The sequence below is a fragment of the Eptatretus burgeri genome, chromosome 6, assembly GCF_056783735.1.
Source record: "Eptatretus burgeri isolate ZD-2024b chromosome 6, Ebu_testis_v1, whole genome shotgun sequence".
Lineage (NCBI taxonomy): Eukaryota > Metazoa > Chordata > Myxini > Myxiniformes > Myxinidae > Eptatretus > Eptatretus burgeri.
The window spans coordinates 18,486,511-18,502,452 of NC_140966.1; the positions used below are offsets into that span (position 1 = coordinate 18,486,511).

Genomic DNA, 15,942 nt, shown 5'->3' on the forward strand with positions numbered 1-15,942 from the left:
GCATTCCATTTTTTTTGGAATTTTGCTCACCAATGATTGCAATATTTGCAGGGGCATTTCTTATTAATCATGGGCAATATTTATCTGGAATAACTTCAGAAACTTTTTTTTTTCATCTCCAGATATAAAGAAGATGCACAAATTCCACGACGATGTCTCCTCGATAGCCGCAATGCAAGTGTACAAGTCCCATCCTCCAGGGAACAGTCTCGAGGCCGCGCTCGCGCATATTGTGAGGGGCGTGAACGGTGGGTCAAAATCCGACTCTCCCGCGAGTGGGCGGGTCCGCAGAGGCGTGCGCGTGCGCGCTCGCTTTGCGCTGAGATGCGCGTTCGGGGAAGGCGTGTGTGGGCACGAGCCCGTTGCGAGGCACAGATCTTGCGCTCAACGTTCCAAGTGCACTCTCGGCGCTCCGTACCGGCTCTGGCATCGCCATGCGCCTGCTCTTCGTGCTCGGCTAGCGAGAGCGGAGACTCTGCGCTGGGAACTCCTGCCGTCCTGCCTGCGGCGTCCCATCATGCTCACGTCGCCCGAGGTCCTGTCCGGAGTTGTGGCCGCGGGTTTATACGCTGGCACGCTCGGCGCCGACTTTTGCTACGATGACAGGTGGGTGTGGAAAAGGCGGGACAAGAAGTTAGAGAGTGAATCGTGCCCTTTCTCCAAGTTTATCCTCTGCCGTGCTCAACTGCTGCTTTTCTGAAACGCTGAGGTAACACCTCGCGATGCTGACCACTCGGAGGTGCTGTCCTTCTTTCAATACGACATTCCCCTTGAAGCACACTCAAATTTACTGACCTATCCGCGGTGCTGAATTTGACGTGAAGTTGCTGCATTTTTACAAACAAGTCATGGTTTCAGCTCTCAGGCTATACTTTTACAGTTGCAAGAGGTGCAGTGTGTACATGCACACAGGATAGCCGAGAGATATGTGTGCACACTCTCATCTCAGCTGTCTGGCCTGTGTTCAAATACCTGCCAAGCTATAAACTCAAACTAGCATTTCACAGGCAGAGCAAGGCACAAATATGAGTGCCGTCCCTCGGATGGACTTTAAACTGGGTTTCCCTTCTGCAAGCATTAGTTGGTTGATGGTAAAGACCCCACGGTGTCCTTCAAGAAAAATGGGTTGGCTATCGCCAGAATCCTGGCCAAGTGGTCTAACCTACAGGGGACAATGCATCAGTGGCACAGCAGTATGAGAGAAGAAAAAAGAAAAGCCATATCCAAAAATAAATGGAATGGTTCAAGGTCTAGACTTGCCAAACATGCATACACAGTCGGCAGTCCAAGCTCTGCCCCTTTCCCAGTTGAATTTGTGACGCGCCATTGCCTGAAACATGAGTTGAGAGGGAGGCATGCATTGTGTGACGCATGATGCAAGCTCTTTGAATGTGCCATTATCAGCCCCCGACCAGTATCACCGTCGGGGACAACAGGCTTGCTCTCCATCTGTCCGTTTGTCCGTCCACCCCACTTGTGGTTTCTCACACTTTTTTCCTCCATACCCTTTAACACATTCAACTGAAACTTGGTACCTGCCGTTTTTATTATAAGGTACAGAACGAGCTCGAGTTTCAGGGCGTTTCATCAATTTTCTACAGAGTTGTGCCCTTTTTGGACTTAGAAAATATCACATCAGTGGGGGACATGTATTGCAAAGCAATTCTTGCTCTTGTTTCATATTGTTTCATTAATTTGATGAAGAAGTAGAAGTTTTTATCTTGACGTTGAACTTCAGCATGTGAAAATAATGAAGGAGAGAAAATTTCGGGGAAATTGGTTTGGGAGATTGCAAACGTACACTGCTGTGCAAAACTCTTACACACATTCAGAAATTACAATATATGGATGTCATGAGCATCAACAATTTAGTCAAAGCCTCCGCTAGTGTTTTCTACTGTTATAATAATGTTGATTGTTATTAATACAGCTAAGTTTGGGTGAGAGGAAACCTACGTTTGGGGTTTGGGTGAGAAGCTTGTCATTGAGCAATCTTTAATTCATATTGATCATAATCTTCTAAAACTTGTGCAATCACAACTCAAAGTAAACTAAACATGAGCATCTGATAATGAAATGTTGTAGTAGCAAATGAGCGAACCCATCACATTTACCAATCAAATCTAATCGATGATTCATTATATCAGGTGTTCCGAGTCATTAACACATCCTGTGTTCCTCTCCACATATCCATAAAGCTAAAAACTCACTTTTCAAACTGCAGAATACAGAAATATCAGGATTAACTGTGAGCTTAAAACAAAATTTCTAAGATTTCATTTAGAAGATGGCCAATGAATTGTGCTTTTGCATGAAGAATGAAAAACATTCAGTGAAATAGCTCACACCACTCGATTTTTTTTTTTCAAGGTGTGGTATCCAAAGCAGAATCAACAAGTACAGAAAAACATCATCTGTAATTGACAAACCCAGGATTGGAAGACATAAAAAGCTGTCTAATCAATGATGACCAATATTTGAAGATAATATTGTAATGGACATTTCCTCGGATAACTCCGTGAGGCAGATGCGCTTATAAAAATACTACGGACACCCCAACACTCACCTCTGGTCGCATCCTCATTCCCAGTGTCGGTTTACCATACCTGTGAGATGACGACAGCAGATGGGGAACTATGCTGATGTCCATGCAACAGATGTAAATTGCCCGAGCGAACCAATGATACGCGCCGTACCCTATCGTCTGTAAGAGACCAATCAATTGAGGTGAAGAGGAAGAGAGGTGTGAAAAGGAATGAAGAGTATGTAAAGAGTGAGCGTAGCAGAGCAAAGCGAGCAGACTGAAAGAGAAAGCAAAGAAGAAAGAGAAAAGAAAAGATGAATATGACTCAAATGGACTCTGGGATAAATGTATTGGTTTGCAAAGGAACGGAAACGGTATGAAGATCGGAGTAAAAAAGGCGAGAGGACTCGAAGGCCAAAAAAAAGGACTAATTTCCAAAGGCAAGCCTGACTCAGACTTATTCTAAGATGAGAGCGTGTAGAGTCCCTTCAATTCCTCCTCTGTGTTCCCCTTTTATTCCCTCCTTTTCCCACCCTATTCATTGTGGCTCCGGGACCCTCATTGGTGGAGAGGTCATGTGGCCTATGACGTTTGTTATCAATATGGTGGACTGACCCCCACCATCGCTAATTGGCTGTGATTCATTCTTCTGCACGGCAACAGGACCCGATTTGTGGAGCGATGTGTCCCCACCGTGGACTTTCCGGGAAAGGGGGAGGGGGGAGCAGTGGGCAACAGTTTTGGCGCATACCTGTCAGTTTGTAAAGATTGATGACTTCCTGTTGAGGAGGAACCATGGGGATGCTTTTGGATGAGCTTATTGAGCCCGCTGCAAGGAATTCTCCGCTAAAGCAAGGAGGAAGGATGTGAGAACAGTGTGACGTGTGTGATATTTTGCATGCAATTATTTGAGTCCAAATTGTAGAAAGAAAAGAAGAAGTACGAAAGTTAACTAACATTTGCAATGTATACCTGTCCACATGAATACAGTTTATACCGGCATTCCTCACTTAACGACCGAGTTCCGTTCCTACGACTAGGTCGTTAAGCGAATAGGTCCATAAGCAAGGATATATTTTTAAATGTTTATACAGTAGTGTACTGTATACTGTAATAAACAGAATAGAGGAAATCGGCTCTAATATACATTACTTAGGTTTGCAGACTGTAAATACAGGTAATCGTTTTTATATATTGTTGCTGATTCGCGCCTGCCGGCGTGCGGGCGGCCACGTAACTCGAATCGCGGCACGTCGCCCACCGGACGGACAATCCCGTCGTGACCCTCTCGGACTAACGCCGCGAACTAGTCACGGGTGGGCCTTTCGGCCTCACCACGATCGTGCCAATCGGCCCCCCGCGTGGGATAGGGTTGTTCGCCAAATTCGACCTACCTAAGTACCCACACGGAGGGTAGACCGAGCGATCGCACCTCGCCGCAGGTCGACTTCGGACACGGGCCACTTTAAGCGACCCGTTCCGTACTATCGGGATAACCGAGCGGTGTTATCGTCAACCTCGATGGTTCCGATTAATTATCGGGCGTATTTAGCCCATGACCAACCCTTTACGTGAAGTAAGATGGAGATTCAATTAGAGAAAAGACGAAGCGAAACGGGAGAAACAGTTCAACATAAAGCACATTTATTCCGCGGCAAACGGAAAGCACACATATACAATTACCACAATTATGCACCAAAAGCAAATGTAACAAAAGAAGAAACAACAATTACGCACCAAAAGCAATTGCAACAAAAGAAACACAATGCAGATCTACTACCGACTACGCGAGCACACGGCAACACTTACACAGTTTTACTTCACAGACGGCGCCGACAACACATATGCTCCAAAGCAAAAGAAAAAGGGGCCACCCTCAACGATAAGGGGGCAGACGGGCCTGGGGCCGAGACCGCGTCGAGCCTACCCGTCTGGTGATGAGCCGCAAATGGCGGCGGCGCCCCGACTCCGCGGGCCTCGCTGGCACTGCCTGGAATGGGGTGGGAACGGGGCCCCCTTCTCACACTATCTCAGCGCGGGGGGAAACGGGGGGGTTGTTGATGCTCGGGGGAAAGAGGATATCTGGCTGGCTTGGATCCCGCGACGAGCGACGCCACTGCGACCTCGACCGCGTTCCCGGCCTCCCCTCTCCGCAGCTCCCCGACTCTGACACGAGCGCAGACCTCCACAAAGCTCCTTGGCTTCTCCAGACTCTCCGGACCCCGACAGACACTCTCTCGACTGATTTCGCCGCCGCCACAACTCTCCAACTCTTCCCCGATTCGCCCCACGCTCGGCGCTTTATAGTGCGACAGGAGAAACCATATGCAGATTTTTGGATCAGGATCGGCTCGGGGGCGGAGCCACGCTCGCCCATTGGACAGAGGAAAAGTGGGCGTGAATTATTCCTGATCCGCGAATCTGCATATATCGATTATACTCCGACGCGCCTGGAGGCGGGGCCAAATCGCCCCACGCTCGCTGATAGGACGGAACAGAAGTGGGCGTGAATCATTCTTGATCTGATTTCTCGGAAAGGCCGCTTTTTGCACCCGCTGCTCGGTGCGAGCCCTGTACGAGTCCAGGATCGGTGCCCACAAGCGGCGCGGGAATGGCGGTGATGCGATGGTTGCGAAAGCGAGATGTGACGGTAAAGGTCGTGGCTGTTGGCATTGTTGTTGTTGTTGTGAAGCGGCGTTGCGGTTGGTGGTTGTTGTGTGATGGCTGTTGAGACGTGGTTGGCTCAAAATAAAGATAGAACAGAAAAACGGCTATCTTGAAGGGTCGCAGCCCGAATGAATGACATTTATTCCCTCTAAACAACGGGTTTGGGCTAACTACACATATACTTACAGAGATATCTCACCTACGGGACCTGAATGGTGGTTTGCAAATTTCCTCAACCACAACACTACCCCCTCCCCTTTTTACAGACTCGTCCCGAGTCGTCAAATTTTCGTGTGCCATCATGTGTAGTTCTCCCCTAGTGCATTTTACCTACGGATCCCTGAGTGCGACATTCATGGTATTCGTGTCCCCAAAATAAATAACCTGAGGGCTGAGTAACTAGCTAAACAAACCCACTCACACGGACGACTTAAATAAAATTGCCGGCGCTAAGACAGACATGCCGGGGGCGCACTCATATTTACAGTACATCTTAACCTTAACTTACAAATTTTACACTAAACCATGGCCCAGGATCAATGAACTCTGCAAAAAGAAAGCAGTTAGCAGGGAGCCAGGCTGCTCGCACGCAGTCTCTGGCTCAAACAATGCAGGTGACAGGGAACGTGGCCGGCTGCTCACACGCAGTCCAAGGCCTTCCCTTTTGAACTGAATGCAGTGAACCACAACGGTGCATGGGCTGCACAAATGCAGTCTCCGTGCCAGCTCAAGTGGCACACGCAATGAACACAACGAATGGATGGATGAATGGATGGACGCAAACACGGTGCACGGGCCGCCACTGCAGGCCCGTGTTGTAGCTGCCAACAGGGCAGTTCTCGCAGCTTGCAAACTGTTGCTTTCTGATCCTGGCGCACATGGCAATGAACAGGGGGGGGGGGGCAAAGCAAAAATTGAACGGGGCTGGTGAACAGGGGCAGTGGGCATAGCATGGCAAAGGTGATCAGGCAAACACAGCCTGCAGAACAAGGCCGCTGCAGGCAAACACAGCCGGCAGATGAACTGGCCGGCACAGGCCTTGCAGAAAACAGCTGCAGACGATTCGGCCGGTACAGGCCTTGCAGCACAGCAGCTGCAGCCGATCCAGCCGGCACAGGCCTTGCAGCAAAACAACAGCTGCCGATGAAGCTGGCCAGTCTTCGCCGTTCAGTGGAGGTTGGTGGAGGGAGTGCGGTGGTGCTGGCCACTCGGAAGGCGGGCTCGTACCTACTCTACGGTCTCCCTCCCAACCTATCGCCTTTGCCTGTCACTGTCTATACCCACTCCCTTAATTTGTCAAACCCCAATTTAGCCCCAACTTATTTTTTTATTTTTACTTCCCCACTATAAATCGTCCCCTAACCCCCTGTACTGTCCTTGTTCGGCTAACCTATCCTGTCACCTAGCCTACTACCAACCCCTACGTTCCCTTCCCGGAGGGGAACAAGGGAGAGCTAGCGTCCTGTGTCGAGGCCCAATCCAAGCCTCAGAATGGCCTCCCCAGAGTTCAGCGATCTATAACACAAAGTGGGTCCAGCGGCCCACAACGAGAGCGAGGGGATGGATGGTGCGGAGGGGTACACTTCCTATCTACCCTAACCATTTAACCGTTAAATTACCCCGGGGCTTTCAACAAGCGCCTCTCGCTTAAACTATTGGTTCTAACAACCCAGATTCCCGTCGCCTGTGTTGGTGTCCTCACAAGTTCGGGCCTCGTCCCCCAATTTTCTTTCCGTGCCCTCACACGGTCTCATGGCTGGGACGCGTGGCTCCCTTTGGCAGGCACGACCCTCTGCCGAATCTCCAGCTATGGCACCCCCGGGCACTACACTGCCTCTGAGCCTACCAGCTCCCTAAACACCAGGGAGTGCCCCCCATGGCACCTCCCCTGAAACGCACACGTGGCAGGCTGGCTTCCCGGGCCCCTTTCCGAGGGTCACCCGTGCCCACAACACTGCCCACGCGGCTCATGGCGCCCCGGGCCCCCGCACCAAGCAGACGCACCCGTGCCCACTACGCTATCCCGGCCCCCCATGGACCCTTGGCCTACTACGGCCGACTAGCCTGGTGCCCGGGGTACCCACTCAGCGATACTCACCTTTCGCAGCCACGCTCCCAGCCTGTCAACAGGGCTCCTGCACCCCTCCAAATGGGTTTCGAGCCTACATTCACACCAACAACAAAACGACCTCCATTTTTCAATTTGACTAACCCAGCTAACTCACTCTCCACTGACCCCGGGGTCCCTTGGGCGGGAGTCACTCCTCCCCCCAATCACTCATCACACCATGCATTCCCCATTCGCTCCACTCACATAGACCCGCTGGCCTCACTCACTCACCAAGCACATGCTTCCACTTCACTCACCAACTCTTCTACACACTCACCGCTGAACTCTGCCATCCTTCTAACTACCTCCCCTAACTAACTCGTGCTCCCACGTCGTCCCTTAAACTACAGCACGTTCCTTTTAACACTACGTAGCTAAGCTACGTCCCCACTACACATTCACTGTCTGTCACTGTCTTCTAAATCAAAAAATCATTTTATTTCCCAACCTAAATCTGGCTACAATCCCTCTAACTAATCCATTCCACGGGCCCCATGAGGACAAACCCCTGCCCCATGGAGCCGGTCTAGCTATGCTAACCCTTCCCCCTAACTAGTTTCCATCCTGTGCCCTGGTAAGGGGGTCTTCCACCCCTTGTCCGGGAATCCTGTGCACCCGAAAGTGAGGCTTGCTTTTTTTTTTTCTTTTTCACATGCGCAGCACCAGCGCGGCAACTGACAGCTCGCGCACTTTGCACCTGCCCGTGACGTCATGCAGCTGCACGTGTACCTCGTCCCTCCTTGGACGGTACCATCCGGCAGGGATACCCCTCCTGCCGGATTCCAACCCCACGTGCAGCCATGACGTCACCGTGCGCATAAAAAAAAAACACAAGCCCCACGTCTCGAGGGGTTCCCCACGCGAACACATGTGCTTTGCCCGTTGGAGCTTTCACACACACGATCGCGTGGAGAACCCGTCCAGTCCAAATCCATAATCCTGCCTAAACTTTGTCCGTCCGCGGGATCGGCAAATCCACCGCGTGCGTTTCCGGACCGGGACTTCACTCTCGCAAGCGAGCACGTGGGGGCCTCGTGCGTTGCACAGCACGGACCTCGCGCTCGCTGCTGGGTGAACCCGGCACGGTCCCCGAAACAACTACAGCCGCTACTCGGCTTTCGTTCCTCTGTCGCCGTCGTCGCCATTCAACCCACGCACACCTGCGTGTCACGACGCACACACTCCACTCCATTATATTCACCCCGGGAGACGCGGCTGCATGCTCACGCATGCCGACCGACATCTCCCTTACACACAGCGACCTTGCACACGCTGTCTCCCTCACACTCGGCAGCTCACTCACGCATGCCACCTCCCTCGCACACGTGGCTCCACTCACTCGCGGCCTTCCACTCACTCGTGCCATTTCCCTCACACAAACCATACCACTCACACACGCGGGGGCACTCGCCCGCGGTGCCTCACTCATACTGGCCGTTTCACTCACACACACGGCGACACTCACACACGGCGCCTCATCCACACACGGCATGCTGGGAAGCACGCCCTTTGGCACACTTGCCACTACACCACTCACACACGCGGGGGCACTCGCCCGCGGTGTCTCACTCACACACGCGGGGGAACTCGCCCGCGGTGTCTCACTCACACACGCGGGGGCACTCGCTCGCGGTGTCTCATCCATACTGGCGGTTTCATCCACACACGGGGACGCACTCACACCTTGCACCACACACACAGGGACAACCACACTGTGGATTCGTGTCCCCACAAGGTTATCCGGGGCCTCTATACCCCCCAAGCTCTCCGTGCACCCGTTCGCAGCACTCCTCCCCCCGAACTCGCTCGACACGACCGAACCCACCTGGTCGTGACTCGTTTCAAGGGGGCATGCTCCCTCCCCTCGTTCCTGGAGGAGGCCATCCAACTGCTCGCACCGGGTCCCTGCACGGTCCGCCAGCTCACCCCCATTATCCTCCACCACCTCCGTGTGTGTGTGTTCGTCTTTAGTTTCTTCCACCCCGTTTTCATCGTGTAGTCTTCCCTCTATCGTTCCCATCTCCCGTGTCTCTGCCAACTCAGTCACCTCTTCACCCTTTACCTCCCTTGTCTCAACTATTATTTCCGTCTCTTCCCTTGTTATCTCCCTCGTGCACGTCTCCGTCACCCCAATTAGTTTTTCCCTCTCGGTCACCGTCACTCTTCTCGCCCAACATGTCCCCCGAATTATTTTCTCCTTACCAGCCTCCACCGCGGGCCCGACAGCCGTTGCACTCCCTCCCAGCTCGTTCGCTCCTACACGTGGAGTCGCCATTTTAAACTCCCTGGTAACGGCCTTCATGCCCGCCTGCAGGCTTCGGCCCATGCTCTGCGTCTCACCCCGCAGCTCTTTCATTTCTTCCTTCATTTTGAGTGCGTTTGTTTCCATATTCACCTTCACTTCGTTTGTGTTTGTATCCATCTTTTCGTTCATGCGTTTTATTTCGTTTGTGTTTGTATCCATCTTTTCGTTCATGCCTTTTATTTCGTTCGTGTTTGTATCCATTTTCGTTTTCACTTCGTTCATTTGCTTGTTCATGCCTTTTATTTCGTTTTTCATTTCATTTGTGTTTGTATCCATCCTCGCTGTCATTGCCGCCAGCATGGCGCATAGCTGGGCCATGTCGGGTGCGCTTGGGTAAGCCGATTCGGCAAGGATCGGGGGGTTTTGGCGGAGAGGGGGAGGGGAGGTGTCATACACCGCGGCCGCCGCCGCACCTATTTCGGGCTCTGGGTTCAGTTGGGCGAGTTCGTGTTCCTGCACAACCAACATTTCCTGCACGGGGATTTCATCCTGGACCATGGATTCCACACATTCTAAATCCATTTCTAATACCCCCGGCTCCCGCTCGCCTTGAGACGCCATCTTATTTCCCGTAAAGGGTTAATTTAAATCGCTCGTAATTTGGAGGGAATCGGGGGTCGCTCCTCTCACCCCTGGACCGATTCCCGTAAATTTAGCTGGAGACAGGAGAGCCCGTTTTCCCGCTCTCCGACACCAGTGCCGCGAGGAGGGGGATGGGTTTGTGTCCCACTCCTGACACCAGTGTTGCGGATTCGCGCCCGCCGGCGTGCGGGCGGCCACGTAACTCGAATCGCGGCACTTCGCCCACCGGACGGACAATCCCGTCGTGACCCTCTCGGACTAACGCCGGGAACTAGTCACGGGTGGGCCTTTCGGCCTCACCACGATCGTGCCAATCGGCCCCCCGCGTGGGATAGGGTTGTTCGCCAAATTCGACCTACCTAAGTACCCACACGGAGGGTAGACCGGGCGATCGCACCTCGCCGCAGGTCGACTTCGGACACGGGCCACTTTAAGCGACCCGTTCCGTACTATCGGGATAACCGAGCGGTGTTATCGTCAACCTCGACGGTTCCGATTAATTATCGGGCGTATTAAGCCCACGACCAACCCTTTACGTGAAGTAAGATGGAGATTCAATTAGAGAAAAGACGAAGCGAAACGGGAGAAACAGTTCAACATAAAGCACATTTATTCCGCGGCAAACGGAAAGCACACATATACAATTACCACAATTATGCACCAAAAGCAAATGTAAAAGTAACACAACAATTACGCACAAAAAGCAAATGCAACAAAAGAAACACAATGCAGATCTACTACCGACTACGCGAGCACACGGCAACACTTACACAGTTTTACTTCACAGACGGCGCCGACAACACATATGCTCCAAAGCAAAAGAAAAAGGGGCCACCCTCAACGATAAGGGGGCAGACGGGCCTGGGGCCGAGACCGCGTCGAGCCTACCCGTCTGGTGATGAGCCGCAAAATGGCGGCGGCGCCCCGACTCCGCGGGCCTCGCTGGCATTGCCTGGAATGGGGTGGGAACGGGGCCCCCTTCTCACACTATCTCAGCGTGGGGGGAAACGGGGGGGTTGTTGATGCTCGGGGGAAAGAGGATATCTAGCTGGCTTGGGTCCCGCGACGAGCAACGCCACTGCGACCTCGACCGCGTTCCCGGCCTCCCCTCTCCGCAGCTCCCCGACTCTGACACGAGCGCAGACCTCCACAAAGCTCCTTGGCTTCTCCAGACTCTCCGGACCCCGACAGACACTCTCTCGACTGATTTCGCCGCCGCCACAACTCTCCAACTCTTCCCCGATTCGCCCCGCGCTCGGCGCTTTACAGTGCGACAGGAGAAACCATATGCAGATTTTTGGATCAGGATCGGCTCGGGGGCGGAGCCACGCTCGCCCATTGGACAGAGGAAAAGTGGGCGTGAATCATTCCTGATCCTCGAATCTGCATATATCGATTATACTCCGACGCGCCTGGAGGCGGGGCCAAATCGCCCCACGCTCGCTGATAGGACGGAACAGAAGTGGGCGTGAATCATTCTTGATCCGATTTCTCGGAAAGGCCGCTTTTTGCACCCGCTGCTCGGTGCGCGCCCTGTACGAGTCCAGGATCGGTGCCCACAAGCGGCGCGGGAATGGCGGTGATGCGATGGTTGCGAAAGCGAGATGTGACGGTAAAGGTCGTGGCTGTTGGCGTTGTTGTTGTTGTGAAGCGGCGTTGTGGTTGGTGGTTGTTGTGTGATGGCTGTTGAGACGTGGTTGGCTCAAAATAAAGATAGAACAGAAAAACGGCTATCTTGAAGGGTCGCAGTCCGAATGAATGACATTTATTCCCTCTAAACAATGGGTTTGGGCTAACTACACATATACTTACAGAGATATCTCACCTACGGGACCTGAATGGTGGTTTGCGAATTTCCTCAACCACAACAATATTCTGAATAAAGAAAAGGTCGAAAGGAAACTCCAACTTGATAACTTCATCCATGCCTTGTTATTTGCACGATAGTAAATGGGCAGCTTGTGCTTATGAACCTGCTTCAATGGACGTGAGTTCTCGGAGCGATAGATGAGGAAAGGCTTGACCTTGAACCCAGCGACATTTCCTCCCAGCAACAACGTGACCCTGTCCTTGAAAGCCTTGAAACCGGGCATTGTTTTAGCTTCTTTGTGTATGTAGGACCTTTCGGACATTTTCTTCCAAAAAAGTCCGGTTTCATTCACATTGAAGATCTGTTCCGGACGGTAGCTGCCTTTCTCGATGATTTCATAAAATTGGTCAACAAATTTTTCTACTGCTTCTACGTCCGCGCTTGCCGGTTCACCGCTGATACTCTGATTATGCAGATACACAATAAAGTACAAATTTATGGACGAGATATGTAGTCTTGGAGATTGCGAATGCTAGTGTAGTGAATACCGACCGACTGCGGGAACGAGACTGAGACTGAGAAAGGGTGTTACGAGTTGAGATACCTGACGCTGAGACGCCATGCTGCCGCTTCCACAACCAAAGTTCTCGTGCAGTGTACAATACCAACTGGTCGGAGAGCTGGTCGTAAGTCCGGGCGGTCATTAAACAGGTAGGTCGTTAAGTGAGGAGTGTCTGTACTTAAAATCTAAACAGAATACTAAGATACAATTCTTCTTCTTCTTCTTTCGGTTGCTCCCGTTAGGGGTCGCCACAGCGGATCATCCGTATGATCCGCATAGTGATTTGGCACATGTTTTACGCTGGATGCCCTTCCTGGCACAACCCTGGTCTCCTCTTACGACACAGGGATATGGTACACCTATTTTAACCGGGGTATACACCGGCCCAGTACACTGGTACTCATTTCGCCGACCTCGGAAGGATGACAGGCTGAGTCAACCCCCTGGAGTATTAATTCAGTGGCCCAACGGGGCTTGAACTCAGGACCTTTTGGATCCCAAGCCGCTGCCCTTACCACTGCACCAACACCAGGCTATAGAATACTAAGATATTCTTTGCACGGCAACATTATCATTGTCTGATATGTCATTATCATTGAATGTCACCAGATGTCATTATCATTGAAGCTGCATGTGTCTATTTGGACAAAGAAACTGAAAAATAATCCCAGCATCTTGGATGATCTTGGATAGAATACTAAGATACAATTAGACGTGCCAAATATAACTGCGAGTAACTATGCCAGGTACTGAATGTCGCCCGTGCCAATGATGATGTCATCCCACACGTCCCGTTCCGATGATGATTTCATCCAAGGCTGCCCATTCTAATGATGATTATGCCATCTCACACCACCTGTTGTGATGATAATGTTGTCCTTTTTTTGTCATTTTTATCAAACTATATTTCTCATGGCTCGTCCGTCACAAGAACCGCCACTTGTAACTGCGAGCAGTGGTTTCTGTGTGGGCGCTTACAAAATTGTGAGCCACGAGGAATAAAGTTTAATAAGTATGACGTCATAGTTCACACATATACATAGGTTGGTTGGCATAACTTGGCAGCCATATTCGATTGAAGGAAAACCTTTAAAAAATCATTTTCTCTGAAACTACTTCACCGATGATATTTTAGCTATCAAACTTTTATCACCATGTGTACTCGATGATGTACCTAAAGTTTTCCATTAATTGGTTCAGCGGTTTGACATGACGAGCTTTTCAAAGGTTTTAGTTTCAATCCAATAATGTTGCTTGACCACGTTATCTAATGCATTTCAGTTATCAAACTTTATCATGATTAGTCAATCATATATATGAACTTTTGCATTGATCTGTTATGTGGTTTCAGAGAAGAATATTTTTAAAGAATCTTTTTTAAATCTAGTGTGGCTTCCTGACCACATGATCTATGATTTCATAAATTTAAATACTGATGCTAACCGGGTGGTCGATCACGTTTGTGAAGTTTCCTTTTGATTGGATAAGGTTCACTTTTCTATCCAATATGGATGCCAAACCACATGACCAATGATGTCATCAGCGTTTTCACACTATGTGCAGTAATGGTATTGAACCGTGTTTGTAAAGTTTTGCATCGGTAGGTTAAGCCATTTCAGAGAAATAATTTTTTAATGATTTTCTTTCAATCCAATATGGTTGCCAGACCACGTGACCGATGACATTTTAGCAATCACGGGTATATCCCCAAGGCGAGTCGATGACAAAGTTTAAAGTTTCACAACATTTTGTTCAGTGGTGTGAGAAGAAGATTTCAAATAGGTTTTTGCCTAAATTCAGTATGGCTGCCAAACCATGCCATTGATAAAATCATAGTTATCATGCTTTGTTCCACGTCGGTAGTCAATCATACCTGTAAAGTTTTGCATTGATTGATCTGTTCAGCTGTTTTTGAGAAGAATAGTTTTTTTTAAGGTTTTTTTTTTTTTTTGCAAAAAGATATGGCTGCCAAACCATGTCACCGATGATGTCATCAATTGAATGCACTAGTCATATTTCCTTGTATATCACCCTCAGCAAGTTTTGTATTGATCGGATAAAGCGTTCACCACATTCAATTATGATGTCATAATGAAGGCACTGATGGCATCATCATTATCAAATGTTATTCCCCATAGTTTGTTCCTGACCTGTGCCAAATTTCAATATTTTTCGTTGAGTGGTTCCAGAGAAGAACATGTCCAAATGTTTTTCCTTTTTCCAACATGACCGCCATACACCGTGACCTATAACATCATAGTTATAAAATAATTATCCATGAGTAGGCGTCCCTATGTTGAAAGTTTCACATCGATCACTAAAGCAGTTGCGGAGAAAAATTTAAAAACGAATAAACCTGCAAAATGTAGTGAAAGGAAAAGAAGAAAAAAACAAAACAACAAAAACAACCGCATTCCTTCGGTACCCTAACACTTCATTCTTTGTGTAGGTGTTTTTGTTTTCCCCTGGGGGTTCACAACCAACCATCACAATATATTTGAGGAATAGAAAGAAGACAAGCATATAATTGACAACAGAACTGGCAGTAGGCTCAGTTGTCTTCCATCCATAAATAGTAAGAATGTCACTTTTGAAATCAGGATGTTTTGGATCTGTTGCAGGAAGAAAACCTCTGTTAAGAAAGGGGAACAAGACTAAAATGCTGAAATATGCACAAGAACACAGAAATTTGACAATGGAACAATGGTCAAACAAAGGTGCTTTGGACAGACTAGTCAAAGTTTCAGTTATTTAGATCTAGTCAAAGACAGAATGTGAGACAAGAAAAAAACCCCAACATTTATGAAGTTTATGAAGATCTGACATATGCCTCATAATGTTCTGATAAAATGGCTAACATTTCAGTGGAACATTGCCTTGCAATTGGGTTTCTGCACAACAGTTGCAAATTTACTTATAAAGGCTGCAAATACACCTTTTTCATAACGGTGAAATTGCAGCCTTGCTTAAAGCCAACAATTAAGCAATGAGGAGGTACATTTCAGGTTTTGGGTCCATATCCTTAACTGGTGTTAGAAAATTTATGAAAATTGAGAATGTATTGACTGCAGCAATATACAAACAAATTTTAATCTGCCTTGTTATCCCCAGTGGTGCAAGACTTCTTGGTCTGAACTTCATTTCAGAGTAAGATAATGATCCAAAAACAAAAACTCAGCTGACTAAAGTAAAACTTTTTTTAAATAAGAAAGAGGAAGTCCTTCAACACATGGAATGGGCCCCTCAAAGGCCAGATGTCATTATCATTGAAGCTGCATGTGTCTATTTGGACAAAGAAACTGAAAAAGAATCCCAGCATCTTGGATGATCTTTGGAATGTCTCAGAAGAAGCGTGTAATACTACTTTATTTTTATTTTTAGA

General features: G+C 49.3%; 1 protein-coding gene across 1 annotated transcript in view; it reads left to right on the plus strand.

Annotated features, from left to right (window-relative positions):
- The first annotated feature begins 295 nt into the window (after positions 1–295).
- TMTC2 (transmembrane O-mannosyltransferase targeting cadherins 2) overlaps positions 296–15,942 on the plus strand; it is a 237,622-nt gene continuing 221,975 nt past the window's right edge. Inside the window, exon 1 of the mRNA XM_085884190.1 lies at positions 296–606. Within this exon, the coding sequence (XP_085740316.1) occupies positions 518–606 (89 nt within the window). The 5' untranslated portion in view covers positions 296–517. The remainder of the gene's footprint in view (positions 607–15,942) is intronic.